Here is a 14079-nt window from a genome sequence, read left to right on the forward strand (position 1 = left end):
GTAATTAACATGTGACATAAAAATAATGAGTGACCCCTTTATCTAACGAACATATTGCAAAACCAGAAGATAAGCTTCAGGACAACATTGTTCTTCAGAAATTCCCAAACAGGTAATTGAAATCTGAGCGTATATAGACAAAAGTGAGTGTAACTGGGCAAATAACTAACAAAAATGTAATCTAGTAATATTTTTTTAAAAGGACATCTCAATGCATGAGAAGCAGAGATTTTAAATGCCTTAGGCTTGTATTGATAATAATTTCGATGATCGCTCCTATTTATTAGTTATTAAGTGCCCCACACAGTGTTAAGAATATTCTATAACCACCTCACCCTGCTGGCCTTTGATGAAAGGTCCTTTTGAAGTGCAAGTGCTTTAGTCCATCACAACTCTAAATGCCATCACAGGCATTTAAACATTCACACACACCAGCTGGCAAATCACTACTTATTTGCAAAACCATTCTGTGAAAATCTTAAAATGATTAAATGTTAGAATTGGAAAAGAGCTTAGAACTCATATAATCTAGGTCCCTTATTTTATAGCAGGCCCTTATTTTATTTGGGCCTTATTTTATACTGAGGCCCAAATAAGTTAATTTACTAAAGGTCACAACCTTGTGAGTAGCAGAGGAGAGACTAGACCCCAGGTATCCTATCATGCTTGTGTATTTTCTTTCTTCTACCCACTGCTTTTCTCATAGCCACTCAAAGCACTTGTGCAAACTAATTATTGATTACTCAAAGAGAAGCATTCATTCATACTTAGAGTAAACCCACTGACTTCCTAAATTTATTTTTCTACATATATTAATATTCTATTTTATTTTTCAAGTTCCTAATATATGCAAGTTTTAAAAATTGAGTCATAAGCAAAATACTTAACTAGAAAACTACTCATTTGGAATCATTAGTAAATATCTTTTTTATTTCAAAGAAACATCAAGTACCTGAATGTGCTCTTTCGTGATCAGCCAGGGTCGGTGTGCTAGCAGCTTATTTATTTCATTAAGGTTTTTCAGTCTTTGTGGTACATATTTCAAACCATTCAACCACTCAGCAATACCTCCTGTCTTTAGGAATTCATCCACATGCATGTTTATTAGGTAAGAACACTGATGTCTAGCTGCAGCCTAAAACACAAAGAGTTAGTTGATAAAAAAACCATGGTAGAGTCTTATTCTACTATTTCTAAACAAAAATATAGATGGAATTAATCATTTTTGTAGCCAGTAATTCTTGTCTTACAGAATATTCATCCTTCTAAAACTTCCATCAGAATGACGCCATAGATTCTTGAATCAATACAGGAAGCTGACACTTGTACTAGTATAAGCCCATCAATTGTCACACAAAGCCAATTACTTCCTCATCTAGAAATTGGTGCCAGTCAACTTAAAAGCTACTTTCTTATTTTGTGAAAAAAGTACATGCTTGTTTCATTATGGTAAATTATATCAACTGTAGTCTATTTAAAACAATAAAATGTCATTAACTTGTATTCTACCAATTCAGAATGCATTCTAATTTGGGTAATTCTCTTATTGCCTTTGCTATAACTGTGACATCAGTCTTATCTGTGCATACCACTGAGAAGAAACTGAAGATCACTGACCCTTTCCTTCCTATGCAGCCAAAATCAGCCGTGATACTGAAAACTAGATAAACCCACACACAGCAAACTGCTGTCGCAGCTCCTTTCCTCAGGGCTCCCCAGTAAAACAGTGTTGTTTTATTCTTTCTGTTTCCTATATCTTATTTCTTTCTTAGTTTATGACCATTCTAGATCTGTTTTCAGCCTTACTGTCATCAAAACCTTAAGCTAAAATTACATTCTTAGTCAAGTTCATCATTCAATAAAACACAGAATGCTACATTTTCTGTTTGTTTAAAACTACAGTGAGAGCATAAACAAGATAATCAAAGTAAACCTGGTAAGACCAATCTGCTAACTCCTGGCCATCTCTGCTAGCTCTGCCAGCCCAGCTGGTCTAAATCTCCAAATATAAAGCACTTGCATCACATCCATTCCTCTTTTTTCTCTGGTAATAGTTCAACTGTAGCACTGCTTCTTTCTACCCTTCTCATTCCTGCTGCCTAATACCCCAATTTATAATTCTCTCCTACAAACATTAACTAGTTAACTAGTGCCAAGTACTATACTTAAAAGCATTATCATTCACTTGAGAATTCTTCTCTTCTCCAGAGTCTCCATTGGTGCAGACTGATACTTTCCTCTTAGCCAAAATAGTAATTATTTTCATGTATAAAATGACTAAATAAAATGTCACAAACTGGTTTTATACTACTAATAAAAACAAGATATCAAGAGCAAAAACAAAACTTATGGGATATTACTTTGGCCCCTACAAGCACCTTTAATAGTAAGAGAGTAAGTATAGAAAATGATTTTAGTGAAAATTAAATGAGAAATTTTCAGAACATTAAGTGGTTTAAAGCATTCAGAGTATACCCAAGGGGCCTGGTATCCAAAAGGCCACAGCCTTCTTGAATTCTTATGTCCTTAAAATTATACTTAGTTCTACACACCCACACTCTTAATGCTAGAGGGAAGAAGGAAGAAGTGAGCGCAGTGTCACCATTATTGCGATGTAGTGCCTGTGTGGTAGAGGAAGGGGGCCGTCCATGCGCAGCATGTAGAACTGGCTCCGCAGGAAAGACTCCAGGTACTGGGTGTGCAGACTCATGACCTGGGTGATGTTGTCCAGACGACCGGATGTAGAGTATTCTTCCACAAGAAAGTTAGTACGTTCATCCGCTGTGTTTGCTTGAGCAACCTTACAACCAAGAAACCCAATACAAGATAATTATTGAGACGTAAACACATCCTTGGTTTACATAAATTATGCCGCTACTGAAGCAAATGAATGTTCTTTTGATATTAACAGATGCTGGAATCACACAGTTGCTCATATGGGAAACAGAAGTAAAAAGAAAGCACCACTCATTTTTGGCTCTGGTACCACCATTTATTAAACAACAAATGTCAAATTATCAAACATAACACACACAGCTATGAAATCGGAGAAAAGAAGCTTCCATCTGCTTTGCCAGGAACATAAGGCAAATATTTCAGAGCCCACATGCGTGGCCATTGTCACACCAATTTGTGGTGAGGCAAAATAGTGGCATTTGATTATATACATAATTTTATGTCAATAGCCTATGAAGTTATTTAATCACATTATCTTTAGACAAATATTTTCTGTCTGATCCTTTGCTTGTTTTTGTTTTTCAAAATTAAAAAGGGGTCTTCTGAAGTCTTTTTTAGGGAAAAAGGAAAATATGATAATTTGTAGGGAAGTGTTAATTGAAAAATTAATAACATGAGAATACTGTCTTTCCTATTTTAAGCCTATCATGCTAATTATAAAATCAAGGTAAGTTATTAAAATGGACATCCTCCATCCTAGGGAATTAATAGAGTTTACTCAAAAATAGGTTATTTGTATTATAGTTTTATACACAATGACAGGTTGGGCATCACACCAAGGATTGGCTTGGAAGGTGTAAAGAGCTTATTAGCACCTTGTAGAAGGCCCCAGCTCTGTGGGAATGAATAGGCATGAGATGCTATTTCTAGTACTGGTTCATTACTTATTGATTTTAGATTAGAGTTCTAGACTTAAGAAGAATGTATTTCTTGTATTAAATTCAAGATTAAATTCAAGTTCATGCACCTCGTTATTAGCAGAGCCTGATCTGGAAACAGATTTCCTAAAGGCCAAACTAACAGTCTTTCCAAAGACCCACACTGCTTGTAAGAAATCCTGTTAACTTACAGGGCTGGCTCCAACGTCTCTTCTTAAAATAAGTTATGTAAAAGGCACTACAGACAGAAAAATTTAATCCCAAAGAAAATATAATGTTTGAAAAGTGTAAATTGCAAGGAAATGCTAATTACAATGGTGTAAAAAAAGCAATTTCACTTTAGCTCACTAGAAAGCCAAAATATATGTTCACTTACCCATTTCCCCCATCTTGTTAACTATAGGGACCAAGATGATTGTTAAAAATAATAGGATCCTGATAAACTACATATAATTAGGGATAGTATACTAGGTGTACCAGTTAATAATGCGGATTTTTTTTCAATAGATGGAGTTACACATATGTTGATATATATGCGATTTGATATGTATGCTATTTTGTTGTATTGACAGCAAGCTTCAAAACTTCATATGTCAAATTTGCTGAAGGTGTTAACATCATAGATATTTTTACGCTTAAAATGTCGAATTTCGTGCCAAATAAGGAGCATTTGCGGGAAGTTTAAATTCATTACTTTATTTTGAAGAAAAGTGCTGCTGAATACTTCGGGAAGCTTATGATGAACATGCTCCATCTCAAGATACTTGTGAACGCTGGTTTAAATGCTTAAAAAGTGATGATTTCGATGTAAAAGACAAAGAACATCCAGGTCAACCAAAAAAGTTTGAAGACCAACAATTACAAGCATTATTGGATGAAGATGCGTGTCAAACTCAAGCACTGCTCAGCAAACAATTTCCGATCATTTACAAGAAATGGGAAAGATTTTAAAGGAAGGAAAATGGGTACCACACTAACTGAACGAAAGACAAATGGAAAACCGAAAAGTCATCAGTAAAATGTTGCTTCAACGGCATGAAAGAAAGTCTTTTTTGCATCGAATTGTGACTGGCTCTGAAAAGTGGATTTATTTTGAGAATCCCAAATGCACAAAATCATGGGTTGATCCAGGTCAATCATCAACATCGACTGCAAGGCCAAATTGCTTCGGAAGGAAGACAATGCTCTCTGCATTTGGTAGGATCAGGAAGGTGTGGTGTATTATGAGCTTCTAAAACCAGGTGAAACCATTAATACTGATGGCTACCAATAACAAATAATCAATTTGAACCTCGCTTTGATAGTAAAACGACCACAATGGGCCAGAAGACACGGCAAAGTAATTTTGCTTCACGATGACGCACCATCACACACTTCAAGACCAGTTAAAGACACGTTAAAAGAACTTGCCTGGGAAGTGTTAACCCACCCCCACCCGCCGTATTCATCAGACCTTGCTCCTTCAGATGACCACTTGTTCCGATCGATGGCACACGCACTTTCTGAGCAGCACTTCAAAACGTACGAAGAAGTGGAAAAATTGGGTCTCTGAATGGTTTTGGGTCTCTGAATGGTTTGCCTCAAAACAAGAAAAGTTCTATTGGGATGGTATCCAAAAATTACCTGAAAGATGGGGGAAATGTGTAGCTAGCAATGGACATTACTTTGAATAAAGCACTTTTGATGTTTCTCTTGAAATTATTGTGTTTTCTTTGACTACAAAATCCGCATTATTAATTGGTACACCTAGTATTTATTGTTTCTGTTCTGTTTTCCCCAGCAGAAGTTTCTTCTGTTAAGTGATGTCTAACATACATTAACAAATGATTCATATGATGCAATAGATCCTGAAAACAGTGATAGCTTTTGCAAATCAGATTATCTTCAAATACATACTGTGAAAGTGGTTCTTTCAGGAAGTCTTTATATATAACACCTATGCTATATGAGGGAACTAGGTGCTAGCACAGCTGTTTCTCTAATGCATGGCCACCACCTAGGTCAGCTATAGTCACTGAGCTCCTAAAACATTACTGTTATCTTTCATTTAAACGGCAAGGTCACTAAAAAAGTGAAATGAAGGTAAAGGAACTGCTGACTTTGGCAATGACCTAGAATGTCTTATTTGAATTCCACTCATCCCTTAGGACAATGCCTGGCACAAAATAGATGCTCTATAAATATTTGTTGACTAATTTCAGAACAATATGGGAATTATGTTGGTGCTTTGAGATAAAGGCTATCTTTGCAATACATAGTGAATCAGTATATATAACCATATTCAGTATGAGTTAATAACCCCTTGAAGCAGAGAAAAACTCCTTAATTAGTGGTTCCCAAACGTTTCTTAGCCCACGTGTATCTGAGAGGCATCTAGGAATCTAGAAGGTCCTGCACATTGCTGTGATCCTCATAGAGATGCACACCCACATAACAGGCACAAATCTTGTCCTGATTTTAATCTCCTTTGTGTTATTTTACAATCTTTCCTTCTTGCATTCCCCACCTTGACTCCCCACCCTCACCAAAGGTACAGATTTTATCAGGGACTCTGTAGCATTTTGTACAATCAAGACTTAGAAACAAATGAAAAGAGTAAGTACCAGTGATGTAATACCATGTTTTGTTTAATAACTGGTTTAATAAGGAAACTTAACAGGTTTAGTTGGGAAACTTACTTTTTCATTTCAAAATATCTTTTCTTAACATTTATGTAACCTAATCAACATGACAGTGGCCATTTTAAAACCTAAAACCTTCAGATTAATATTAAATTTTATGACTGTTAGCACCTTTGCTCAGAAAAGTTGTATTTGAAATCAAACATGTTAAAATTTGTTTCTAATCTTACTAATAATAACTATTATTTTAGGCAGATTATTACACACAATATTTTAAGTGAACCTGAAAAGAAAATATTTCTGTAGTTTTCTGACATAGAAATAAGAAAAGAGCAAAACACATATTTACTTCCATATTAAAAATGGAGATATTCTTTGATATAATTATTATTTATCACACTTTCATGTATTTTATGACAAACTTACTTCCTTCTCTGGAATAAAGGCACTTGGTCCTCTTGTCAAGGGCTGAGATACTCTGATTCTTTTATCCTGTTTTTAAAAGAAAAGTTTTATGTATTAATGGTGACTTTCTAAGAAAAGTTAAATTGGTGCATACTTATTGCTAAAGTACTAAAATATAATTATGTAAAATCAGAATGTTAGGTCTCAGATCAACAAAAACCCACAGGGCCACTGGATGAATAAGATAATGGGACGAGCTCCTAACCAATGCTGCGCTCACAGTAGGCTCCCAAAATGTCACTTCCTCAGGCACATTCTACAGCGCCATAGACTTTTAGTCCATCGTTGACATGACTGAAAACTATCAACCTCCATAATAAAAACCTACCTAATAGTACCTCAAATTGAAAGCTAAAGGAAAGGTTAAATTCAAAGAATTAAATTCCATGCAACTCCCCAAAGCAATGAATGACCTGACCTGTGTGGTTTTTAAAAAGCAAATAGAAATAATTATATCAAAGATAAAGTTTTGAGGGTTTAAGTAAGAAAAATGTAAAACTTGGAGAAGTAGAAGTTAATTTAACCTAAGAAATAGGAGAATGCAAGAATGCTTATTGTTACACTTGCTATTCTATTTAGTATTAACAACTGGTAGCTTGCCAATGACATGTTGATCTGTTAAATATTTTTATGTTTCAAATTGTTGTGATAATTTTTTTAATTAAAGAATATTTTGGTGTCCCCGTTTAAGTGTGATAATCTGTAAACCACAAAAATTCCTATCAGGGACTAACTTCCTTCTCCATAGGCATGTGGAAGAACAGGAATAATCAAGGGAGGCCCTCTGTCTTTGAAGTTCATAGGAAGGAGAAGAGATTGGAGAAATGGCCACTTAATTTTCTATAATACAAGTAATATTTTAAAGTGCTGAAAAAGAAGCCCTCTTAAACCGTAATATACAAATAGGGACTATGCCATGGTTTATAAAGATTATAAACACTGAGGGGGAAATTACAGAGCATGGGAACCGGAAGAGAGTGAATTAAGCTTTAGGTGTCACTAAGCCCTCCTCAGGAAGCGTCTAAATGGAGGAGGTAGCTCCAGGTGATATTTCTTATCTGAGGATGGCAATATCTCTCACAGGGCCACAGCTGACTAAGCAGCGATTTTCAACCTTTTTTTATCTCACGGCACACATAAACTAATTACTAAAATTCTGCAGCACACCAAAAAATGTATTTTGCCAATCTGACAACAAAAGAAAGGTATATTGATTCATTCACATTGGATGGCTATTGTGTTGTAATTTTTTTTCTTGACAATCTAAGGGAAAATAAGTCAGTGCCCTGGATGAAATAGTCAGGTATTATATGTTTTAAGAATTCTTGCAGCACAGCAGTTGAAAATCGCTGGACTAGACCAATAAACATAGAAGCTGACTTACAGCCCATAGGTGCCTTGGTGAAAGAGTTCTGCCTAAATAGTTGAGGGTAATTAGCTGGAGCAGTAGGATTCCAGAACACTAGAAGTTACTCTAGAGTACGGGAGTTGTACGAAAGCAATGTGACCTGATGGAGAAGAGGAACAAATAGCGCCCAGAAGCAGGAGCAAAGAGAGAATGAAGAGGCACCAGAGTAAGCATCAACCATGCCTGCTTCAAAGGGGAAAACAACTAGTTTCCATGGATTCACTAGAGAAAGCAAAGCCTAATCATAGCTCTCTTCTCTCCCTTCCTCCCTCCTTCTTTAGCTCTGCACAAAGTAATCCGAGTCTTTTTGTTCCTTACAAACAGCCTACCAAACACAAAATAGTGGCTTAAATCCCTTACTTTATTAATTAGGAAGCAGTCACCATACAAGTTGACAAAAGTAGGCAGTCAGGCATTCAATGATTTTTTTTTTAAGAGCTTAATCAGATCTTTAATCACAGGGTGAACAAAACAGATATGGTCCCTGCCCTGATGAGTTTGGCACAAAATCATCATCAAATTTCAGGGTTCTATAGAAATAAATAGATTAAATAATGATAATCTTAAACTGCTACATTCTCAGAAAGAACTAGGCATCATCTATGTTATATTTATAAAGTGATGACAAATATATCTCAATTTACTGGTCAAGTACATTAGAGGACTCCATGTAAAAATAAGTAATTTCAAATTTTTAATATTGGCATTTCTTGCCTACATCAACCATAATCAAGATTTACCCAGAAAAATAACTTCAAAGAAAAGAACAGATTTCTTCCCTTTGCTACTCTCTGGAAGTTATAGAAAGTAAAAATTCAAATACTCTCCATTTAATATAGCCTAATGCACTAGTATGTAAAAAGCAATTTCCTTTACAACTGATCATTTCAAATAAACAATGCAGTCAGAGAAACTGATTCTGAGGACAAATCATAAGTTTGAGGAGAAAAATGCCAATAGGAAGGTAAGTGGAATCTTTTAATTACATTTATAAAAATACATAAAATTCATAAAAATACGAGAAAAAATAGAAGTGTACAAAGGGAATTTGAAGATGCAGAATGATTTACTACTAAGGTGATTTGTTTATAAAAATCACTATTTGATTACACACACATTTAAACTTACGTTTAAATGTTTGAAATTGTTATTTTGCTTACAAAAATATTTTCTGGAATAAGAGATGTTTGCATCTGAAATACATTTTCAGATTACTAAAAATTACTGCACTTAAAAGAACATCTCTTAGTTTTAACCAATTCATAAGCAACTGAAACAAAATTTCATTTGTGTCAACATCATTTATTCAGCAAACTATTAAACATTTATACTGTGCTCGGCACAATGGGGACACAAAGAATGGTTAGATGAGCAGAACTGTATACAACTAACTGTATCTAGCAAATGATATATTCCACAGTGGATGCATACACAAAGTGATGTGGGAAGACATAATTTTAGCAATTACAATTTATTTCCCTATTGTTGAATATTAAAGTTGTGTACAGTTTTCACTATTATAAATAATGCTATCCTGAATATCTTTGTACAAAGAGATTTGGGGGGGGGGGCATATTTTGTGGTATTTAGGCTAGTTTCTTTAGGAAGACTCCCAGATGTGAATTTATTGGGTTTGGATTATAAATATTGTTAAAGTTCTTGTTGCCAATATACAAACAAAAATGCCTGGGTAGCTTAATTGGTTAGTGTCATCCAGATATGCCAAGGTTACATGTTCCATCAGTGGAGTAACAAATTGATCTCTCTCTCAAATCAATAAATAAAAATTCTAAAAAAGTTTTACCAAGTTTGTTTCCTTCAGCTGAGTAAATGTCCACTTAGCCCATTAACTACAAAAGTGAAAAACAACATCCAAAAATGTGTGTGAAACTTTTTATTATACACTGATTTGAGGTAAAATTTCTTAAGCAGATCTGTGGACGAGATCTGTTTTCAATAATATAATTCTGGGGGTGATGTAGCCTCTGGGCCTCACACACACACATAAAACAATGTCTCCCTGCCCCACCCCCCGCCCCCTCAACACACACACACATACACACAGGCACAAAAACAGCTGGGAAGTTACTGCAACAGCCCAGGGAGAGATGATGTGGCCTGACCTAAGAGCTGTTTAGACACTGAAGAGAAGGAAAAACTAACATTATTTTTAAGTTCCACCATCATGTACCCTTCTCCTCGGTTGCATTTTTGAAAGGGCATCACTACTGGAAAGATCAGCCTAGCTCCTGCTTCTGTGTAAGGAGCACCTTTTCTGGTGAGGACTCTACACTGTGTCAGCTGGTTGCTTTGGATATTTATATGAAGGTGAAAAACAAAATTTTAAAAATGACCAAAGCAGCTAATAAATCCTACTATAAACTCATTTTACTGAAAGTTTCTTTTCTCCACATACTTTCTATCAACTTTTTAAAGTTGATAAGATCAAACACAAAAGAAATAGGATTGCATCATATCCAAAAGATTCACTTTTAAACCATAAGCTGAAGTTCTGGTCTCCTTTCTTCAGCTTTTATTTCAAATCCAAAATGTTTAGGACTGAATTTCTACTTCATTCATACCCCAACCAGCTTGTCTGAAGTCTCTTGACCTGTGTTGCCTTATATGGTAGTAATCAGCCACATCTGACTAAATTTAAATGAATTAAAATTAAATAAAGTTAAAAATGCAGTTTCTCAATCTCTCGAGTCACAATTCAAGTGCCCAACAGCCACATGTGGCTATGGCTACTGTACAGGAAAGGGCAGATGATTCCATCTGGCATCACAGAAGGTTCTACCAGCTAGGGTGCTCTAGACACTTACTTTTAAAGTCACATCTTCAGGCATTTTAATGCCTTTCTGAAATGTTAAATGACAGCTCTGCAGAGTTATTGCTTTGATTGTTACTCCTACTCAATCCCATAACCAAGCATTTTAATGTAATTGCAGAAATCCTCTCAACCAAACTAAGAGTGAATCCACACAGGAGCAATAATGCAGGGAGGAAAGAAAAAAAAAATCAGTTCCAAAGGATCCTTGTCTCAATTTCTGCTCACATTACAGTCTCCAGAAAAATATCAAGGAATTTCCCCCCTCTTTTGTCCCTTTTAAACAATGATGGTAAAAAATACACGAGGTCTACCTTCTTAACAATTTAGTGTACAGTACATTCTTCTTAACTGTAAACACAGTGTCATACAACAGATGTTTAGGATTTTTTCATCCTCCTAACTGCAATTTTATACCATTGAACAACAACTCCTCATTTCCCTCACCCCTCAGCCCTTGACAACCACTACTTCCTGCTTTGTATGTGAGCACACTCTTCAGATCCCAGCTGAGAGGCTGTGTGATCACCATTCAGATCTGCCTCTTCCTGTGCAACTCTCCCCTCGCTGGGCTTCCACAGCACCGAACCACCCACTCCACTTCTTCGTCCACTTTTACACTTTTCCTAGACGTTCCCTACGTTTCTTTCATCAATAGTCATTCTCTCAAGTGTCTCTTCCATGGCTTACAACTTGTATTGCACAAACAAAATTCTACTGAATTGTGTGACAGTCACTATATTGGGAGAAGAGTAGAGAGGGTAAAGTAGAAAAAAGGGACATGTGATATGAAAATGAGCAAGCCATACAAGTGACCCCTCCATCTTTTATATCCATCTAGGAGCGTAGCCTTTTGGTCTGGCTTTGGGCATTCTGAACTGCTGTGACATCATCTGCTTGTAATACTAGCACCTTCAAATCAACATATCTAAAACTAAGCTGCTACCCCAAACCAGCTGTTCCTGCTTACTCTCCTCTATGAGTTATAAAATCGCCCCCTCCCCCCGCCCGCTCTCCCAGCCCCCTCTCCCCGGCCAGTAACCCTGGCTCCAATTTACAGCTATCCTTGACTCCTTTATCCGAGGAGTCTGCATTCAAACAGTTGCCAAATCCTATCATTGCTCTTACCAAACTAAATCTTTTGTCATCCTTTCAACAGACCAGACCCTTCAACCATAAGAGTTTCTCTTGGCTGAGGAATACGTTCCTCTCACAACTGAGAATAATATCAATATTAGGTCTTGGCTTTCCCTCTTGCTTGGAGGCTTTGAGAAGACAACACGTAAAAAATCCAAAGCATTAAACAAAATAAGGTCTTATTTTAATTTTTCTCCTGCCAGTTTTCCCTAATGTAAAACAAAACACCCCAAACTGGAATAGCTGTCTTTTCCCCGCAGACACCACTCTAATAGAATAACTGACGGCTGTTCTGTAAGTGAAATAACCCGCCCTGCACTGGTTCTGAAGAACAACACTGCCATACCTCATCTCCTCTCAGTTTAGTATAGAGCTAACATCTTATTCTGGGGAGCAAATGACTTTGATCATACTAGTGCTGAACCTTGTACAACGGCTTTTGAATCATAAGCCTTGTTTTGTTTCTATAAAAATCCAAACCAACAAGTAAGCCCTTGAGGCTTTTTTAGCTATATAGTCCATTTACAGTAGCCACTAGTCACATGTAGCTATTTAAATTGAAGATGATTAACATTAAAGTTAAAAATTTAGTGCCTCAATTGCACTAGTTACATTTCAAAGGTGCCATAGTCACATGTGGCTACTGGGTACCATGACAGACAATGCAAATCTAGGATTTTTCCATCCTCGCCAAAGGTTCTATGGTACAGCATTGCTCCATAGCTTTATCAGTCCTGATTCTAGCTACTGGGCTGATGAAAAGATACAAAATGGCTAAAAATTCAGGAGTAAAATAAGCACAATAAACATGTACTAAGCTTACTTCATAGATATAAAAATTGATTGGAATACTAAAACTGAAAAAAAAACACCACAGTAAAATAAATGAACTACAAAGGCAAGTTAGAGAAGATACCATTCTTCAGTCTTAATTTTTTTAAAATATGTTTTTATTGGTTTCAGAGAGAGGAAGGGAGAGGGAGAGAGAGATAGAAACATCAATGATGAGAGATAATCATTGACTGGCTGCTTCCACTGATTGACTGGGGATTGAGCCCAAAACCTGAGCATGGGCCCTGACCTGGTTCATGGGTTGATGCTCAACCACTGAGCAACACCGGCTGGGATCTTGTCTTAATTTGATGACAATGTTCAAATAACTAAAAAATCTCATAATTTCAATCAAGAAAAAACTGTAACTATATAATAGGAACTGGTACTTTCTATATGTCAGTTCTATATGTTCTAAGAGATATTTTTCAAGGGTGATCTCAAGAATGCTACCATAAGGGAAGTTTCTTTTTTTTAGATACGTTATAGCTGAAAGAAGTTACACTTGAAATATATCAGTTGAGAGTATGCCTAATTATCTGCTGGAAACCAAAACACTGACAGGATAAAGATAAATTATATTTAGAAAATTGCTTATTTTGACACTTAACAGCTAAACAATTTACCAGATCACTTTATATAAATTAATCTCAATAGAAAATTAAGAAGCTTACAAGTTACAAATTCTTAAAGTTATGTCTTTAGATGTAATCAGTAAATTACTTTCCCTGAAAATGCTGAATGTCAAAAATAATTAATTGCTGCATTTAAAGCTACTAAATACTTTCAAATAAATTATTAAACTTAATTTTACTTTTCTTTAGTTTATTTCATTAAAACATGGAAAAGTAAAAAAACACACATTCTATTCATTAAAATATCAAAGCTTATGAATTTATCTCTTTATGAGAGAATATTTTTTGGAAACAAACTTTTAAAACAAGACAAAGTTTACTAAAAAGAGTAGCATTGTTTACATTTGTACAAATATTAGATCCAGAGACAGAGAAACACTGAACGGACCATCAAACCTCAGAGGGAAGGCTGGGTGGGGGAGGGGGGATGGTGGGGAGGAGATCAACCAAAGGACTTGTATGCATGTATATTAGCATAACCAATGGACACAGACACTGGAGCAGTGGGGGCTTGTCCTGGGGGGGTGGGGGGAGTGGC

At 35.9% G+C, this 14079-nt stretch overlaps 1 protein-coding gene across 1 annotated transcript in view; it reads right to left on the reverse strand.

Moving 5' to 3' along the window:
• Window positions 1-14079, reverse strand: part of SESN3 (sestrin 3) — a 63153-nt gene that overhangs the window by 22339 nt on the left and 26735 nt on the right. The window contains exons 2-4 of the mRNA XM_079789485.1: window positions 6662-6727; window positions 2603-2800; window positions 953-1135 (exon numbers count right to left, since the gene is read on the reverse strand). Coding sequence (XP_079645611.1) covers window positions 953-1135; window positions 2603-2800; window positions 6662-6727 — 447 coding nt within the window. The remainder of the gene's footprint in view (window positions 1-952; window positions 1136-2602; window positions 2801-6661; window positions 6728-14079) is intronic.

This window comes from Cnephaeus nilssonii, assembly GCF_951640355.1.
Source record: "Cnephaeus nilssonii genome assembly, chromosome: 13".
Lineage (NCBI taxonomy): Eukaryota > Metazoa > Chordata > Mammalia > Chiroptera > Vespertilionidae > Cnephaeus > Cnephaeus nilssonii.